This window comes from Stegodyphus dumicola, chromosome 6 (assembly GCF_044657685.1).
Source record: "Stegodyphus dumicola isolate Sdum_Otavi_A_Nest chromosome 6, ASM4465768v1".
Taxonomy (NCBI): Eukaryota; Metazoa; Arthropoda; class Arachnida; order Araneae; family Eresidae; genus Stegodyphus; species Stegodyphus dumicola.
The window spans coordinates 27,557,515-27,577,764 of NC_140773.1; the positions used below are offsets into that span (position 1 = coordinate 27,557,515).

At 32.8% G+C, this 20,250-nt stretch overlaps 1 protein-coding gene across 7 annotated transcripts in view; it reads right to left on the reverse strand.

Moving 5' to 3' along the window:
• Positions 1-20,250, reverse strand: part of LOC118194156 (epithelial sodium channel subunit alpha-like) — a 120,687-nt gene that overhangs the window by 56,476 nt on the left and 43,961 nt on the right. For 3 of the 7 annotated variants that reach the window (XM_035365351.2, XM_035365349.2, XM_035365348.2), the window contains exons 2-4: positions 15,432-15,786; positions 11,327-11,441; positions 3,135-3,235 (exon numbers count right to left, since the gene is read on the reverse strand). In XM_035365351.2, coding sequence (XP_035221242.1) covers positions 3,135-3,235; positions 11,327-11,441; positions 15,432-15,739 — 524 coding nt within the window. In that variant the 5' untranslated portion in view covers positions 15,740-15,786. Of the gene's footprint in view, positions 1-3,134; positions 3,236-11,326; positions 11,442-15,431; positions 15,787-19,969; positions 20,088-20,250 lie in introns of those variants that run through there. The other 4 variants (XM_035365352.2, XM_035365350.2, XM_035365355.2 and 1 more) reach the window with 4 other exon arrangements.

The following is a 20,250-nucleotide window of genomic DNA, read 5'->3' on the forward strand; positions in this document are numbered from 1 at the left end:
AGGCGTACAGTCTAAGATTCTTTGAGAACTATATTGATTATTCATTTAAACTAGGGGTCTTCAACCTTTCACGCCCGAGAGCCACATCAATAAATTCATAAGCATCCGCGGGCCGCACATAAGCCAAAAAATAGTGTAGTCAGAAAATTTATATAAAAAAGAGAAGTTTTTTTTGCAAGAATACCATTGATTCTAAGAGAATAGGTAGTTAAGACACAATAACACGCCGAATAAATACTAATTCAGATGCCAAACAACAAAAATCAGCGTTAATTTACAAAATTTTCACAGGACTAGTTTCGATGGTTTTACCGAACCATCATCTTCAGCTGCAAAACCGCAAAATAAATTTTCTCCAAAAGTGTGTTTCTTAGCCGTGTTCTTGTTTTTGATTTTAGGATTTTCATTTTACTAAAAAGCTGTTGACATGCGTAAGTGCTGCCAAAGACAGAAGACATGAAAAGTGCATGTTTATAAATTTCTGGATACTTGTCTTCGGTCACGCACTTTGAATAAAAATCAATTAATGTGTGGATTTTCAAAAAAAAATTCATTGCATTTTCACTGCAGAATAACATTGTAAATCTATAAATTCCATTTGAAATTCAGTTGGAACGCATATTACATAAAATAAATTACATAAAAGATAAAGCGAAATTTTTGAAAAATTCGTCTTTTTCAGCTAATTTTATCTCAAATAATATCAGGCATGTCAATAAAATGTTTTAAATCAAGAATAAGAGACAAAAGTTTTCATAAAACAAAAAATTAACAAGGCAATTTTTCTTGAAATCCAAATTTTTTAAAATTCTTCAATTCTTCTTCAAATTCAAATGTAGGGCCACTAAAATGCCTTCAGCGAGTCATCCATGGCTCGCGGGCTATGAGTTGAAGACCCCTAATTTAAACTATTCTGCTTCTTTTTAGAAGCACTACTCCAAATACAAAAATGGTCGGCAAGAAGGGCAGGTGCCAGGGCAACCATCCACGATGCCAGAGTCTCCCTGCAATTAATCTATGAATTAGCCCTTTGTTAATATTTGAGTTTCACCAATGCTTCCGGTTAGTAAACTCGAAGACATATGGGCTCTAAATTTGTATATGATCACTGCTTTCGTAGTGGAGGCTCTGTATTATTATTAAATATTTGAACACAACTATCCCGAGGACGCTTTGCTCTTGTTGATGTTATAGTATCATGTTTTCAAAGGGTATTACTGAGTTGAATTTTTTTAATAAATTATGATAAGCAATAAACTTTACTTAATGCTTACTTTACATGTGTTCAATGAATTTATTATTGACGTAAAACTGGAAGAGAAACACACAAACGAAGAATTTAAAATTCAACAAAAAGGCACTTTTACACTAGGGGTATATTTTGAATTTCAAAATATGCTTTGCTATATCCTTAAATGTGAATATACCCTTTTGGGGAAAGGGGGAAGCATCCTTAAAATAATAACGATCATCTCAAAAATTTTAGGCTAGTTCGTTCACACCAAGTATGCAAATAATTAAATTTTGAACGCCAGTAAGTATCCATACCACAAGTTTTTTTACTGCGCAAATACCATCGTATAAAACAGGAACAACTGCGGATGGATTTATCTTTTCTCATCATGGGTGATGCAACTCCATGGAGATATAACCAATAATGCCGTTCCGAAGTTGTTCAAGACTTTACAGACAACTGGATGACTTTGAAATACTTTTCTCATACAGAGAAATGGGCCATTACCTGCACCGTTCAGACACGGTTCTGTAAACGCGTCAGTAACAATAGTTGCTGCAAGATTCTCATTGACGGAATCAAGGCTCAGGAGGGCAAAGGTGCACGAATGTGAAGCAAGATCGGATGGCTGTGCAACAGCCAATAGCATTATTGTTTGCTATTCAACGTGATACAGTCTTTTTCATATCACCTGTGACACCTTCTACCATCTCACTGCGCTAGGAGTTGTGCTCACAGAGACCTTTAAAACGGCTGTCTCTCACCCCACAACATAGACAGTGTCGTCAAGAGTAGTGTCGTAGCCGATCATCGTGGCTGCCAGCAGAATGGCTTCGCATCGTCTTCAACAATGAATCTTTCTTGGAGCAGATGACCACCGGATCCATGTTTGGAGATGCCCCAATCAGCTTTTATTTGCAGACGCACATAGCCATTACACCTGGTGTTATGTTATCGCGTGCTATCTCTTACTACAGTATGTCAAAAATAGTCATCCTGCAAACAACTTTAACAGCTCAACCATTTGTTAATAACATCCTGAGGGTGTTTGTGTTGCCCTTCACGGCACGCCATGCTCGAGCCATTTTCCATCAATGTAATGTTAGACCCCTTAAAAGATTCGCATGCTTCTGGACTGCCTCCGAGCTGTTGACTCTCTTCCTTGTCCAGCAAGGTCACCAGACGTTTCACCAATCTAAGATGTATGGGAAACTGCAGGCCGTCGGATTCGGGCACCCGAAAATGACCCAGATCTAGAGCAAAAATTGCAGAAAGCCTGGCATAATACATCACATGATGAGACTGTGGAACAACCACCACTGAAAACGAAAGCGATAAAGCTGTTTCGTCCGACGTTATTTCTCCTCACCCCCTATAACTGGAATTGGACTCAATCGAAAAAAAAAGAAAACTAAACTTCTCTTCCTGTATGAATCATTCTTATGCATTCTGCTATGTAGAGCTGATAACGCTTGTACCGTTGCTAAATATTTGTTTTTTTCTCATAAGTGAAAAATATGTTTTTTGTATGCTAATAATAATAATTGTGCTTCTTACATACAGCAAGATGGATTACCTATTAATAAGGTAAGATACTTTGACTCTGTTTTATTTATCTGCTTGTCCCAACCTGCGTTTAGATAGTAAATAAATGAACTGCTCGAACCATCAACAGAGATTAGAAATCTTTACTTTCTTCGTGTTTTCTTTTTTTTTTTTTTTTTTTTTTTTTTTTTTTGGAGGGGGCAAAAGAGTGTATTATTCAAATATCAATTAAATATCCCCAACAAATTACACAATTTTACTTTAACCTGCACAATAGGCTAATAAGCTGAAATTTCTGTTGCTTCTTCGAAACTTTTCCTTTATATAGAATATAAAACATTTTCTGTGTACTTACCCACCAATGCCATTAAAAAAATCAGTTAAGTTCTGGCCTAACTCTACAAATTCTTCTAACGTCATATTGTGATCCCAAAGATAATATTCCTTTTTAGGAATCTGAAAGAAATACAAGGTGAACAAACAAGCATCAAAATGCACTATGTATATTTGCATTAGAATTTCAACCTACTACTTAGTTTTTCTAAAACCACGTAAAAACTCAAAACGTCTTTATTAAAAATTGTAAAATACAAAAAAGCATAGAACATCAAACACAGATGAAAACGGTTTAAAAAATTACAATTAGAATTAAAGTTTCTAGGCAAAAACAAACAATTCGGCCGGTGCTGAGGAAGGCAGATTTTTCCGTGCGCAAACTGCAAGGTTACATTTAATCGTACTTTGCAAAACGACAATGAAGTTGGTACGAAAACTGACTTAATTCACTAATCTAGTAACAGTTTCAATTGTTAATAAAGGGTTATTCGTTAGGCTTGGCAGCGTCATTTTTAAATTGTTGATAATTCTACAACTATTGCATGCTGATTAACTAAAGGCTTAAAATCTTAACCGTAATATAAGGACAACAATCAATCATTTTTAGAGCAAGAAAAGCACAGTTTATCAACGTATAAAAATAAAAAAAATCTGATACCATCAAGCCAGGTAACACAGTATATATATATATATATATATATATACTATATATATATATATACTGCTCGACATTGAAAATACAACACCAAGAAGGACGGGTTAGAAATTTATGCAAATTTTAGAGTAGACGCACGTCACTGAGTTATGCGAATTATGTGAAATCCGCGGCTCTCCGACGCACGTGAAGTAAGATATAAGGGAAGGAACGTGCCAGAATAGGCAATATTCGTGTCGTTATTTCTGCCAGCCGAATTATCGAACAAAGTTGGTTTTTGTCCCGGAGGATACGTCTAATTGGAGAGAACGCCAGGCCGCCGTCAACGAAGGCATTTCCAGCCCAGATAGGCTGGAAACGAAAGCATATGATTTTATGAGGGGTATGGTGATCGGACTGAGAAGGGCGGTTTGACCCACATGGATGCGAGCACGGTGCATCGACTATGACGAACATGGTTGGAACAAGAAAACGTGGGAAGTAGGAGACTTTCAGGTGCAGCCAAAGTGACTTCACCAGGCGTGGATCGACGCATCCGCCGAGAAGCTGTGTCGGTCCCGCAAGTCACTTGCACCACGATTCTGCAGCACATGCGAGATACCCTGGATGTTCCCGTATCGTCCAGAACCATTTCCCGTCGATTGGTTGAACGTGGCCTGCACTCACGGCGTCCCTTAAGAAGACTGCCATTGACCCCACAGCATAGAAGCCAACGTTTAGAATGGTGCCGGACTGGAGCGATGTGTATGAGAGAATGGCGAAACGTCGTGTTCTCAGATAAGTCACGCTTCTGTTTATCCAGTGACAGTCGCCGCATACGTGTGTGGCGTCGGCGTGGAGACAAATCTAATCCGGCAGTAAGTGTGGAACGCCCCACCGCGCGACAACGTGGCATAATGGTTTGGAGCGCTGTTGCCTACGATTCCAAGTCACCTCTAGTTTGTATTCAGGGCACTATGACGGCCCAACGATACTTGGCTTGGATAATGTACTGAGGCCGGCGACAATCCCCTACCTTCAGGGGCTGCCTAATGCAATTTTTCATCAGGATAACGCCTGACCACACAGTGCTCGCATCTCCCAACATGCTCTGCAATGTATACAAATGCTTCCCTGGCCAGTCACCAATCGAACATGTGTGGGATGTGACCGGACGCCGTTTGCAGACTCTGCCCCTGCCCGGTTCAGAAGACGAACTGTGGCAAATGGTTGAAAGAGAATGGAGAGCGATCCTTCAGGACACCATCCGCAATCTTATTGACTCTATGTTTAGACGTGTTTGTTCGTGCATCGCTGTCCGGGGTGGTCCTACATCCTACTGAGCCGACGCCGTTCTCGCTTTGTATTCTGACTATCATTTTGAAATAAAAATCACTTATTGCTGCTGGCTGTCTCTGTCTTTTTTTTTTCAAATTTCATCACTTTCTGATCGCTCCTTCTTGGCGTTGCATTTTCAATGTCGAGCAGTGTATATTAAGTTTTTCTTTCAATTTTGAAAAAAAAATTCCTTATTCTTAGTGTTTTCCTCTTGATGTAAATTATTTTAATAATTAGTTTATTTGGCCTTTTTAAGTTTTTTTCCCAATGGCAGATTGTAAACAGTTACAATTTTTTAACACAGTCCATTAATCTATACTAAGGACAGATGCGGTAGTCTCTTATGGAGGCACCTAATAGGTGGGCCACCATTGTCTCCTATGAAGGGACGGACAGTTACAACCACGCCTTCTCCGGGCTTCGAACCCAGGGTCGCCTGACCCAGGTCTTCGATATCGCAGTCAGGCGACCCTAACTACTATACCGTCTGGGCGGTTTTACGTTTTTTTTGCAATTTTCATTTTTTTATTTTTCATTTTCAGCTTTTTTTTTAATATTAATTTTTGTTTTTTATGTTTTTATGTTTGGTTTTTTTAACATTTTTATATTATTTTTGGCCTTTTGTTGGTGCGAATATTTGCAGGGAAAAGATGTCAACATTCGAGGACCACCAAAATGTTGTTCTAAAGTGAATATTTGATTCTAATAAAGTGGTTTTGAGTCTCAAATGATTCAGAAGAATGAAACATGTTCTCGCAACTCATTAATCAACTTGGTTTAAGGCTTCAAAAGATTTTCCTTTGACAAGTTCTGTTTGAAGCGTTAAACAGAGGGAGATAAATTTTTTTTTCTTTTTTGTTTTGTTTTATTTTGTACTATTTTCAGTTGTTTACGTAAAGTTTCATAAAACTTAAATACACTCCATTTGGTAACGAAATCTCTTCACAATGAATTTTAAATCCACTTTACAATCCGTTTTGGAAAAAAGAGTCTTTATTCTGTGCGTACGTACAGATATCACGCAAAAACATTGTTCAAATAGATTCGAGAGCCATCAAAATCGCTATTTTCGTTGTAATATGATATCCGAAATTTTTCGCGATTACAATACTTCCTTCACTTCGTACAAGAAAGTAAAAATGGAATAAAACGTTATGCCGAAAATGTTATTAAGAGATTCTTTTATTGAAATCATAGAAATCTTTCATTCTTTTATACTGAAGCGTGTGCTTGTATTAAACATGATAAATTCCCATATAGTATTCTCATATGGTAGATTCTCTATAAATTTCATTTTAAATAGTAATACGTATATAGAAATTTCAATTTTTTTGTCATTTCATTAGTTATTAGATACTAAGTGAGATAATAATTTTTTCGTTAACTTTTGAATTAATGGTATGAACTCAGGCATATGTAAATTGCATTTTAAACATGTATGTGAAGTTCAAGGGCAATTAGAAATCACTGAAAAAAGCTGTTAGTTTTTTTTTACAAGCTTTAAAGAATTAACGAAACCTGTGATTTAATCTTGGGATCAGGTAGACCACGGTAGCTTTCTGTTACTAGAAAAATCAAATTGTAATTCCGTTGAATTCAAAACTTTATAAATTACAATTAATTACAGCTAAAATAAAGCATTGTATTTACTCTTGTATTCCCCTTTTTTTCTGGAAAATTTAGTGCTTGAAAATCAGGAGGGAGAAATTATGCAATGTATAAGGATGAAGTGTATACCATTTTTGAAGTATAAGGAAGTGAAAGACTAGCACATTAAAATATTCAGTAATATTATCATATTATGCTTTTCAAAACCCTTATTCCAGTAATATTCTTCTCATTACAGGATATACTTTCTTATTTGCACAAACATTTCACATCATTACTTAATTACTCAAACATTTCACATCATTACAGTAATATTATCATATTATGCTTTTCAAAAGACTTATTCCAGTAATATTCTTCTCATTACAGGATATACTTTCTTATTTGCACAAACATTTCACATCATTACTATAAGAGTGATCAAAGCCATTCTGGTAGTTGTATCTTTATCAGAGCTTCTACTTCTAATTTTAGATTTAAAAACAGAAATTCAAATTATTGCTATGTATTCAGATCTGAGCTCATTGCTATCGAAAGAAGTTCGAGGTATGTTTAGAATATTGTTGAATCTTTATTTGTAGATATATGGATACTAACTCACAGTTAATCCTCAATTCAACATCTAAGCGGTTGGAGAAAGGTTGCGGACAGGGCTGGACTCTCTATCCTAAACTTATTTTCTATGCTTTCAGTTAATTCCGAGAGGCATATCCAATGGATTCTCTCCTATATGGGCATTAGTGGCAACGATATTGCAGATTCTTTGGCAAAACCTACTGCTTTATCTGCACCAGGCAGATATGTTTTGAACTTATAGTGAGGTGTTCTCCCGAATATAAGGAAATCAATGATCTCTGAAGCATACTTTGAATACAAGACTGGTACTCGAATGTTCGCCCTGGTGGTGCGCTACGTTTTGGCAGCCATAGAAGCCAGCAGACTTGCATAGCACGTTTCGACTATGGGCACTGGAGTACACTCTCCTATGAACAACGGCAAACAGATTTTAAGACCTGCACCAGGTACAGAACTGCTCAAGCGTCACCTGATTATATTTTTTGTTTGTTTTTTGTTTCCCCAATTTAGCAAGATAGCCATTTGCCTCAATTTTAAATAGACGTGTCCCTGTAATCTTAGTTTTCTGGCAGATCTTCGTCTGGTCAGATTTTTTTTATGCTACAAGTACAGATTTTTTATGTTACAAGTTGGTCCATTTTTCATGCTTTATGTTTCGGCTCTTCAGATTATTCATGTTCAGTTTTCATTTTGTTCACACAAAAGATACGAAAATTTCACTAACATTATTTACACATATACAAAACTCGTAACAATAATTTTGTTTTACAAAGTAAGTCATGCGCTATAAAATGTCTCTGAGGTCTCTGAGAGTATTTCCTGTAATGTTTTTGTTAATATTTATTTATTTATCACAAATGATTACTCATGAAATACGATTTTATTAGGAATTGAATTTTTTTTATTTTAATTTAGTAGCACCTATTTTATTTGTGAGAATGTGGTCAATTCATTCCACAACTTACATCGCAATTGTAGTTTATCGGATTTATTTGAAATTCCGTAAATTTTGCAGTTTCAGGTTTTGATATCGGGATGAAGACGAATATTGCAGAATATCAGAATAAATAGTCCGCCGCTGTTTTATACGATGCTTTGAACCATTCTTAATTTTGTCACTTAAAATTTTATTTTGATTTATTAGTTTCTCAAACAAGAATTCCTATAATGTCAGCACTGTATAAAGTTTACGTAACGAAATATTCCAATATTACGTTTTATCAAATGCAATACCAATGATTAAGTTTTATTAATTGTAACACTAATGGTTGCCTATAAAATTTAAGCTAGATATGAAATTTACGAGAGTTCTTCTAACGCACTGGTTAGTGGAAGTAAAAAAAAACAGTATATATTATATTAATATATGTCATTTACTGAATAACATACAAAATAATATCGATTTACTAGCAAATCCAGTACCTAGTGTTGACTTATCAACTGATGCATTAGAAGTGTACACGGGGCTTAAAAACCTAATTCCGTGTATGGCCTCATTCACATAGCAGAAGAATGGAAGAGGTTAATCGAATGGAAGAGAAACTTCTAATTTTAATACAGCAATATTCACATAAAAGCAACTGATGAAATCTAGAACATCAGTTGAAATGCGACGCTGATTTATTTTGGGGGAGATAAGTTTGCTGGAACAATAAGAATTTTCGAAGACAGAAATCTTTGAAAATAAATCATGATACAGGATCTGTATTCTTGGTTAATGTTTCAGCCCAAGAAAGCACAGAGAAATGCTTTTATTCTTTAGTAAGTATTCGAGCGAATACATGTTAGACTAATAGATAAAACCGTTCGACATAAATAAGGATTTTATCTAATTATCCATCTATAACGGATAGTATGAAACAGGTGCAACATTTAGAGCATAATAATCATGTACTATTATCAAAAGATTTTGGTCAAGAGATAGCTATCTGCTTCTATCAGAGATTTTGGAACGCAGCCATTACATAAGATTGATGAGCGTGCTGCTACTGTTTGTTTATTTATGTTTGTCTTTTAACAGCAATGCTCAGAAGAAAAAAAATTAATTGTGTTTGGAAACTCGAATTTTGTGAAAATGTTAGTAAGCCGTTCAAATCGCAGTTTTTAGATATGTTTTTATTTGTATTTAATTCAAGCGACGTAGAATCTAGATACATTCGTACTCCTAATGCTAGGAATTTAGTAATTCAATTAATTACAAAAATAGTTACCTACAGTACTGTTCGAAGATAATAAATTTTCAGTTTAATTTGGGATGCTCCTTCTTAGACTTCCCTAAGGGGTGGAAGACTTATTTGTGCCATTCCTACCTGCACATTCCTATCTACATTTGGTTTTTTAGGGATATATGTAGGTTTCATGAAATTCCTTAAAGTTTCACTTTCCTCTTCAAGTAGTTCATGGCATGGTAGGAGTAAAAGTCTGCTATTTGTTCAATTTAGGATGATTGCTATACCATTTCTGTGGAATGGACCTCTTCTCACTTCGTCAGAAGATTCTTCGTGGTTGACTAAGAATGGAGAATTTTGTTGTACTACTCATCAAAAAAACGTTGTTCTGAATTTAAATGTTCATATTTGAATAGTGTTGGGGTTTTCCAGCGCTTGCCTGATGTTAAGACATCTGTTTACCCCTCCTCTTCTCTGCTCATTGTCTTTTTTATGTACAGACACATTTTCTGCATTTAATGTCATCAAACAGAAGGTGAAACGTATCTTCACATTTAATGAGAGTTAATATGTGATAATATTTGGGCGTTTTCGTTATGCGAGACAGAGTTCGTTTTATGGAACATTTTCCGATCCATGTGCGCATTCATAATGCAGGATGTTCTTGCGCAAGGAACCATTGCATCTGGACGATTGAATGATGCCATAACCCGTCCAGGCAACTTTTCTTTTCCACTTATCCACCTTCGCTGGTGAAATACAAATGCAAAGGAAGGCAATTTTTATTTCTGTTTATACCATTGCATTTCAAGAATATTAGGCTATTAAGAAATTAATCTTTTTAGGAAAATATAATGCGAAACACGACAGCTTTTAACAATGCTAAATGAGCTAATTGTTTTTTATTTGCTTAAGTGTACAGCATACTTATTTCTCTTGCAATTAAAAGAAGATAATGCAAATAAATTTTATTTATTCAAACTTTAGAACTCGGCACATATCCCATTTTTGTTTTTCAGGACTTAAATTTAGTACATGAATCATTTTTTTAATTGCATAAACAAAACGTAAAATTTATTGCATAATAACCGAAATGAAACTAAATTCTACATTATATTGACTTCAAACAATAAAATTTGTAACAAAATTCTCATTACTAAATTTTTTTCTTATGCACTTCCTAACACATTTATGATTTCAGCAAAAAACATGTTACTTTTGTTGAAAACATCATCAATTTTCCGTGGTGAATAAAGAAGCTGCGGATTATTGAAATTCCTGATACCTGCAAAAGTCCGACTGTCTAGCGATATTTCGCTGCAGTTTCATATATTGTCATTCTTATTTCGAAACTGTCTGTATGTAAGCATGTAATACTTTGATCTAAGCATAGAGAATTCTTTTCCTACGAACTTCCCGAGGCAGTTTTCTTTTACTTGTTGGATCATCTGAACGCATGTAGCAAGTATTTGCACTTATACTCGAAATTACTTCCAAGACATGGCCATTTGAAGAATGTCAATGGATGAGAATATGAAAAAATTTCGAAAATTGCTGGTGAAAAGCTGTTGTCTGTATCTTTGAATGACACAATGAATGAAATGACAAACCAAGAGAAGAGGTATGTACAGTTCTGAAACAGCTTCCATAAATGATAATGTGGTTAGGACAGCTATTTGCCTCTTATAAATGGCTTCATTCACCATTATTTCTTTTAGCTTCAGAATAAAATTACTGAGTAACACAGTGAGGTTTTAGATATTTTGCAACTAAATATAAAATTATTAAATATATTTCACTTAATATAAGCAGTATTAATCTTTTGAAAACTTTCTACTCAGCGGCAGAAGTAAAGAAAAATATACGAAATCGAAATGAATTTCTTACCCAAATTTCTTCTGTTTCTACTGCTCTGCAATAATGTGGATATCTCTTGCAAATAGTTTTATCAGCTAAAGTACAGTGATCGGGATATTTTGCACAAAACTTGGTTCTCATAATTCTAGAAAAGAAAATTAAAAAAAAATAAAGGCAACTTGATAATGACGTCTGAAATATTTAATTAACTTATTTATTGCTTACATCGAAAGGGCGATATAAATTAAATTCACATTGTTATCCTCGATAAAGTAATAAATATTAAATCATAAAATAACACTGTATAGTGTGTAGTAATATTTGCCATAAATACATATATTACATGCATGCATACATTTATTGATGTACCTATATTTAATTCTATATATTGTTTACCTTTTTCTTATATAAAAACCAATAACTGTAACATTATAAAAAATAAATTAGTACAATAACTCTGAATTGTAAAAATATAAGATAAAATTTTGCTCATTGCTTTTCCAATAATAAACAGTCAGTTACACAAGGACTGAATGCTGTATAAAAACGAATTTAAAAAAAACGGTGAATTAAATTAAGTATTTTATAATCTGACGTAAATCTTTTTACTTCCTTGTCCGAAGTAAAAAGGAAGTATTGTCAATCATAATTTTATTGACGTCATGAAGAAATTTTACGCCTGCGGTGGACCTTCTCCAATCCAAGCACATAAATTAAGTGCCAGTTTTTCATCTTCAGTCATAATTTCATTGAACCATTTCAAGTAGAATTACGATCTTCTTCCGCTTCTGCAGTCAATAGATAAAAGACAAAAAAAGAGCATATTTAGCTTTCTCTCCGAGATCTTTGACGATAGTTTTTGAGCAGTGTCTTTGTAACGAACTGAACATTGAGCTATCATTTGTAGAGAAAGGATATGATGTTTTATAACTTTTCGGATATTCTGATCCGTTCAGGGCTAAGAACAGTGATTTCTTCTGGGAATGTCATTAACATCTTCGCAACCATTACGAAGAAGAAAATGGAGTGGATACGAGTGATTTCTCACTAAACCTACTGGTTAAAATCTCTCCGTTGATATGCTTTCCTGGCGCATTCGTTTTCCACTGTTTTAAACATGCTAGTAAAAAAACGCTTTGTAAGTAAAATAAAAGTTTTTTTCGGTCACATTATTAAAATGCTTTTCAAAATTATCACAAATTACAGCAGCATTAGCAGTTTGCAATGAGCATAAAATTAGTTATTATTAAATGCACTTAACAGCATGATAGGCCAGGCATGGAATTACTTCTGTGTTGCTAAAATATCGATGGAGAATTTAAGTGACAGGAGTGCAATAAAATTGTATCCAGTAATTATTACATTAATCAATAATAATTTAATGTTAGTAAACGCAATATAGTTTTTTCGGGAATCCTCCATCTATTAAAGAACCAAAGGTGGAGGAATATGAAGAAGATAAAGACTAAATAATGACTTCTAGACTGTAAACTTCTAAAATTATTTTACATACTTAAAATATGAAACATGGTGAATAATACTGTTTCGTAATGTAAATATGAATTTCTTCAAAGGTTAAAAAATTAGATTCCATTGAAAACTGTTTAAATTACACATTCTGATAGTCCCTGCATTTAAATGTTTACTTCGTAGTACTTCATCCATGTTTTCGAAAGCTTAGTAAAAATTTTGAAATACATGAAGCAAAAACTGTAAACTAAATTTTTTACATTAGTGAGCAGCATTTTTAAAGTTACATACTAAAATTCTAAAAGGGGAGAGATACTGCTATGAATGGAGAATGGGATTATTTGCCGCTGCGTTTTCGCAGCCGTCGTTTCGAAGTGGCCAATTCGGCGTCAAAACATACTTTTCTTTACCTGACTATATTATATCTTGCCGGATTATATTAAGATTACTTACTGTAGTCAAAACATATTTTCTTTACATGCCTCTACTACACTTTGCCATACTATTTTATTTATGTTAGTAGTAAGTTATTTAGCTAAGTAAATTTAGTTTAATAATTTTGTGTACCTATTGTATCCCTGTGGTTGTCTTAAATTTTCAAAAGGAGAAAGCTTTTGCAATTAAACATACCTTCTAGAATTGCTAAAATATTATCTAGAGCTAATGATTTTTCTAGGTAAAGAGTTTATTTAGAGGGGTTTTCTCGGTGTGATAATTAGGTGTATTGTATGCATATATTATTAGGTAATTTTTTAGTCTTTTATTCCCTAAAACTGTTGGGTCATTTTAAGATTTTTTATTAAGACTCGATTGCTTTCAAGTATTTTAAAACAATTCGCATGCAGGAATTTGCTCTACAACCAAAGTTAAGGTAAAACATATTTCTAAACTTTTGTTAAAAAAAACCAAATGGTTTGTTAGGATTTAAATTTCAAATTCCTCGCATTAAAATGTTTTGGATATTATATTAAAATTTTTATATGCAATTTTGCATAAATATATTTTTACTTATAATATAAAAGTAATTTATTATTAATTTTAAAACAGAAATGTACGAACAGGATTCCAGGTAATTCCGTTTTGAACTGAGATTTCAAAAAATGTGAATTTCCTGCTTGCATGAGTGATTTTTTTGAACTAGCTGATTAAAATTTTAAGCAATTTTGACGAATCATGTGAATGTTGTATCTGCATGATTTTAGAAAAGATAATATAGCTTCTGTTATATGAGGTTTAGCCCATAATTATGAAATGTAATAAATTTGTTCTACTCGATACTAGCATAATTTTATGTATAAACTATGTGGAATTTACTACTAACTATGTATAATTTTTATATCCCATATTTGTAAACAATTACATAGGTATGTATACTATAAGCAACCTTGCACAGAAATTTTGCCCGTAAGCAAATGATATTTAATTAAAAGCTATTTTCAAGAGGCTAATAAATATTGTCAATTAACGTCGTTCACGTTAGCTGTTTTCTACTTCCTTGTACGAAGTAAAAAGGAAGTATTGTAATCGCGAAAAGTTTCAGGTAACATATTTCAACGAAAATATCCATTTTGACCGCTATCGAATGCAATTTAACGATGTTTTTGCGTGATATCTGTACGTAAGGAAAGAATAAAAGACTCTTTTCCTCCAAAAAAATTATAAAACTGCTTTAAAATTAATTCTGAAGAGAATTTTTCGTAGCATCTGTATGAATGTATGTACATACCTACGTACGTATCTCGTACGACTCAAAAACGAGTAGCCTCAGACGTAGAAATTTTGTATATAGGACTGCTATAACATGTTGATGTGCACCTCGTATTTTGGTTGCAATCGGCCGCACCAAACGTATATAAATATATTTATATATATATCCACTCTGTTACCCGGCTCAGTGATCTCAGTTTCTTTACTCTTATATGTTTATAAATTGTACATTTTTTGCTTTAAAAATGATTGAATTATGTTGTTTTTATCTTCCGGTTAAGGTTTTTATGTCTTTAGTAAATCTGTATGCAATAGTTTTAGAATTATCAACAATTTAAAAGCTGTTTAAGTGCGGTTAAGTTTTAAATAACATGGCGGACATATTTGTTTACATTTGGAACTCATGCTTAATCCTTTCTTGAATTTTTTCGAGGAAATAAGTGTTTAAGATTTACTTCATAATTTTTAATGCAGATATTTCGAGTTTTTATGTATTTTTGCCTTGCCGCGAAGTGAGAACTGAATTAATTGAATGAGAAATACTAAATCGTCTGTGAAAAACTGTTTCTTTTCTGTTTTGTTGGCTTAATTTCTTTCATACAACATTTTAGCTTTATTATAGTATTTGAATAGAACATGTGGCAACGATAATTCTTCAAATGATATAAATTTTGTGCATTCAGAGTGTCGTTATAGTAAACAAATATAGTTAATTTTAAAGAGTGCATTTGTTCTATTGTGGTTTATGCGCTATCGACGAAGTAGATTTAATTCAATCCAATCAGTTTAAATGAAATTCAAGAAAAAATGCGTATAATTTAATATTCCGTACAAGGAAGTTGTGTGGTGTACACATCAGATTTTTTTAATCTAGTCCTAGAACTTTATGAATGCACCTTATATTAGATTATTTTAAGAGTAATGTAATGTTTAAGACATTTTCAGGGAACATACTTACGGATTATCGTTACAGAAAGTGTAAGCTGGAACTTCTATACTGGTTGGTTTATCTATGGCAATCTCCAGATCCGTAGGATACTGAAAAGCATATTGTAGAAAGGTGACACATTGGTACAGGAAACCAGTAAGACAAAACAAAAGCACTAAAGTTCGGAATATTTTCCGACGAATATCGGCAGTACATAAGATGCTTGACACAACACTCACAGTTGAGTCCATAAAGACTTTAATGACATATTTTTTCAAGGAAATTTTTTTCACATTCGCTGTTTCAATACCTTTATCCTCATTACTGGAAGATGGCATCTTTTATCGTATTCTTTAGTTAATTTTCAATTAAGTTGCTCAAATTTCTGCAAAAAAAATGCTGATTTCAATCACTTGGATTACAGTTAGTTTATGAATAATATGAAGAATATTATATACAGCAATATAAGAAAAATGGGTATTTAGTTTTATATTTTTTAAACAGAATAATACAAATTCAGAAGTCAAACAACAAAAATCAGCGTTATGCCTACAAAATTTTCACAGGACTAGTTTCGATGGTTTTACTGAACCATCATCTTCAGCTGCAAAACCGCAAATGAACAAGATAGGAAATAATGATTAGATGAGATAAGAAAGCCTGGACAAGAATAAGCAAGTGGCGCCATCTGTTGGCGAACCCAGAACTAAAACATAATTTCGCTAAAAGCCGAAGGCAAATTTGGATTGGAATTAAGATCGTTAACTAGAACAGAAAGATTTTTATGAATGTGAAATGCCTCTAGAAAATCCAGTTCTCCAATGGAAGATGTTTTTTAAATAATTTTGGCAGCAGAAAAATTGAAAGTTTGATTTTCGGACCAACAATGTTGAGCAACAGAAGACTTCCGTGTTTCCTTTTTTCTAACATATGCCTCATGTTCTTTGACGCGAAATTTTAAGGCTCTCTTAGTTTGGCCAATGTAAATTAAACCACACTGGCAAGGAATCCTATAAATACCCCAGGAATTCATATCCGGAATGGGGTCCTTGAGTATAGAAGTTGGAATTTTATTGATGGGAGAATAAACAACCCGAAAGTTAAATTTCTGCAAAATATGTGCAACTTTATAGCTAATTGATGGAAAGAAGGGAATGACAACAGAATTTTTATAATCTCCTAAAATAAGAGTGTGGCTTTTAGTGTGTTCAGATGAGAATTTTTTAACTGCTTGATTAATAATGTTGGGTGAAAAGCCCCTGTCAATAGCTATTGCTTTTAAATAATTTAGTTCTTCATCAAGGGCTAATTTGGAGGAGCAAACTTGAAGAGCACGGAAAACGTAGGAATAAAATGAAGCTAACTTTTGTTTAGTCGGATGACATGATTTAAAGTGTGGTGGAAGGCAAACCGATGAAGGTTTACGGTAAACTGTAGTACTGAAGTTGGATGTGTTACGTGTGACCAGAATGTCGAGAAACGGAAGAGAATTGCAAGTCTCAAGTTCAAAAGTGAACTGAATAGCATAATCAATAGAATTCATTGTTGAAAGAACTTTATTTAAATTTAAATTGTGTCTTAAGAATAATACAACTCTTAAAATGACATTATTTTGTTCTGTAACACAATATAAACTATGTAATTTAAGAGTACTTGGTTGAGTTAAAGACTAAATGGAAAGAAGTTTCTGATAATTCCTAAAATAATACTAAGAACTTAGTAAATGATTCGGTAATAAACAAAGGCAATATATCAAAAGTACTTGTTTTCCATTTTTCAAACCATTTTTACCTTCCTACTTTTTAAAACACCATTTCTACTAAATAAATAACTACTAACTAATTATTCTGAAAATTAACTTTTTAAAAATAATTAAAATTTTTATAGTCCTGTTAAGTTTCAACACTCAGTTCAATTAAAAACTTTCTTGTTTTTGCAAAATCTAAATAGCGATTTTAATTCTTCAGGCAAGGTTTTCCTCTCTTTTCTTGCAAAATTTCAGAACCCAAAAACTTTTACATACTCATCACTCGGACTGAAACAGTCTAACAAATTACAGAATTTACAGTATTCCAATTTTCCATTCATAATCTACCTTTTCACAACAAAAGAATTGAAATATTTTATTAAATTTACATTTTTATTTCATTTTTTACTTTTAATTTCAAGGAATAATTGATTTTAAGTATTTTCTGCCCCAAAATAAGTTTATAATTCCACAATTTTAAAGTCGTAGGACAGGAATTAAAAGGACAGAAAGATTTATTATAAGTATGTTAATTTTTTTAGAAATAAAAGAGAAATAACGAAATTAAAAAGGAGACTTAGAAGAAGACCTGAAAGCTAAAAGCTGAAAAACGTTCTTGTAAGATTCGAATACAACTGAAAACTTAATAGAAATTCATTACCGGGATAAAGCGATTTTTGATATTCTAAAGGAGACGATTCTGCCTAAGAAGAAAGTACAGTATTGAGTGAAACCCATTTCGGCTGTCTTGGAAAATAAAGAAAACAGGGGGAAATAGCAACAGAGTGCCAGAGACAATGAAGAAGTGTGGAGTTTACCGAAACAAGTCATGTTGGTTAAAGTGATTCAGATAGCAGAAAAGTGCTAAGTGTAAAGGTGAGCCAAAGATTATGTGGTAAAACTATTGCACTAAAAACCTGGTAAAACTTATTAAACTAATTAAATTTGAAATTAAATAACGCTAAAACTTTATCAGTCTTTTCTGTAGTTATAAACGAGGAAATAACTGCAACCTTAATTTGGCAAATAGTTTGAATTAAACTCTATCTCTTTCAATGGCGAAGAGACATAAGTCCTCCTTCTTTAAGAGCTAAATAGTCTTGAAAAAAATGGGTACTTACGTATTATCGCAACCAGGTTGGCGCTATTTGTAAGTTTGAATAAAAAAGTATGAATAGAAAGAAAATGTACATTTATTAATTACAGATAATTTTTAATACAGTTTTTTATATTATTTTGTTTTAAAATATAAAATAGCAATTAAACCCTTCCGGTTTCGAATTTGAATAAGTTCCAGAATTATTTTTTCAGCGGAAATCTTTTGGCTATTGCTTTTAGCACTGATTGAAAACCGTATTCGCCATAACCATGTACACGTCGACTTACTTTTACTTAAAAAAACATCCCAGAATTGCACAAAAATAGCATTGCGCACACTCTTGACTATCCATGTACACTGCTATTTTCTCATAAATTACAAAAATTTGCACGAAAATGGAGGAAAATTTTGTGAATCTGCGCATGCTCTTTTTACAAAACTACGTATAACACGTAGGGTTGCCGTAAGTAGGGTCGCCAAATTTCGCAATTTATGCGAATTTTGGCCTGGTTGCGTTAATACGTAAGTACCAAAAAATGTTGATGTATTTGCAAGGATATATCACATTTTCTAGAAAAATATGGAAATTTATGTAAGATTTCTTATTACTCTAATTAAATCTTAGTTTAAAGAGTATAAATAGTATGCTGCATATCCATCAAAACGTTTTACTCAATAGAAACCAACAGAGACATTAGTTATATATTTTCACAATAGAGGCAGACTGGGAGACTATGCGTATTCATTCCAATTATAGTTAAATTATTTAAAAAAATTTGCATTTAATTTAAAAATGATTTACATTTAACATTTATTACATAACAATGATTTAATGTTCAAAATTTCTTTTACAAGTTATAATTACACTTATTATAAATATTACAGATTCACAGAATTCTATAAATATGTTTAATGCTAACAGTATACACTTTTTTTTTTTTTTTTTTTTTTTTTTTTTTTTTGCAAGAAAAGTATTTAAAAGTTATATATTTCCTATATTCCTTTCACAGGAAATTTGAAAAATACCGAAGCATTTGAACTACATTATCAATAGTTTCCAAGATGACAACTTTGAAATTTATAACATTTTAAAAATATCGTAAATTTCATATAATTTTTCTCTATTTCGCATAATTTGTGCCTAAAAATAAATAAAACGTAAGAAATAAAGTATTAAATAAAAGAAAATCGTATAAAATATGATTAAAAATGTATAATGCAAACTAAAGAATAGACTATCCTCAGTAATGGCAAGGAGATCTTAGTAGCTGAGGAAGTGAAAGCCACGAAATATCTCTTTACCCTTGAATTCACTTATTTCCCTCCACCAAAAATGTATAATTTTCGTAAAATGCACATACGGACACATTTCGGTATCAGATCTTAAACGCGAACACTTTTTTGTCAAAATTTCTCAATACAGCCATCCTTTCTCTTAGCCAGTTATTCCTCGTGTTATCTGAGTTCGAAATAATTATTTATTATATTCCTGATGCTAATAAGTAGTGGGCCAAGGAATCAATACTATACAAAAAAAATCTCATACATTTAGTTTTCTTACATTTTGAATTTGAGTCATAATTTCAAAACGTATTAATCCTAATAACTAAAGTTCTAATTTGAATAAAAAAATTAGCATCTTCTGTTGGAAAATAATAAATTTTATACTTTCCTATTATTTGTTACATTGTATCAAAGTAAATTATAAGATCAATTCCTCACCTGAGGCATAACACCAACAGACCGACAGAAGACGAACCCCTTTAAGACAAACAGAATACGAAGATCTGGAAACAATAGCTTGCAGACAAGATACACTTTCGCCTAGTTTCAAATATTTGGCGACCGGCTACCAGGCGCCTTTTTTTCCAGGGAAGGGGAAAGTAGTGCTTTGCTAGGCGAAACGTTCCAACGAGTGAAAATAGAGCAAAAGTAGCTTACTAATTAAGGAATTGTTTTCTTCTTTTTCAACTTGACATAATTTTAAAAATAGTGCTTTTTTG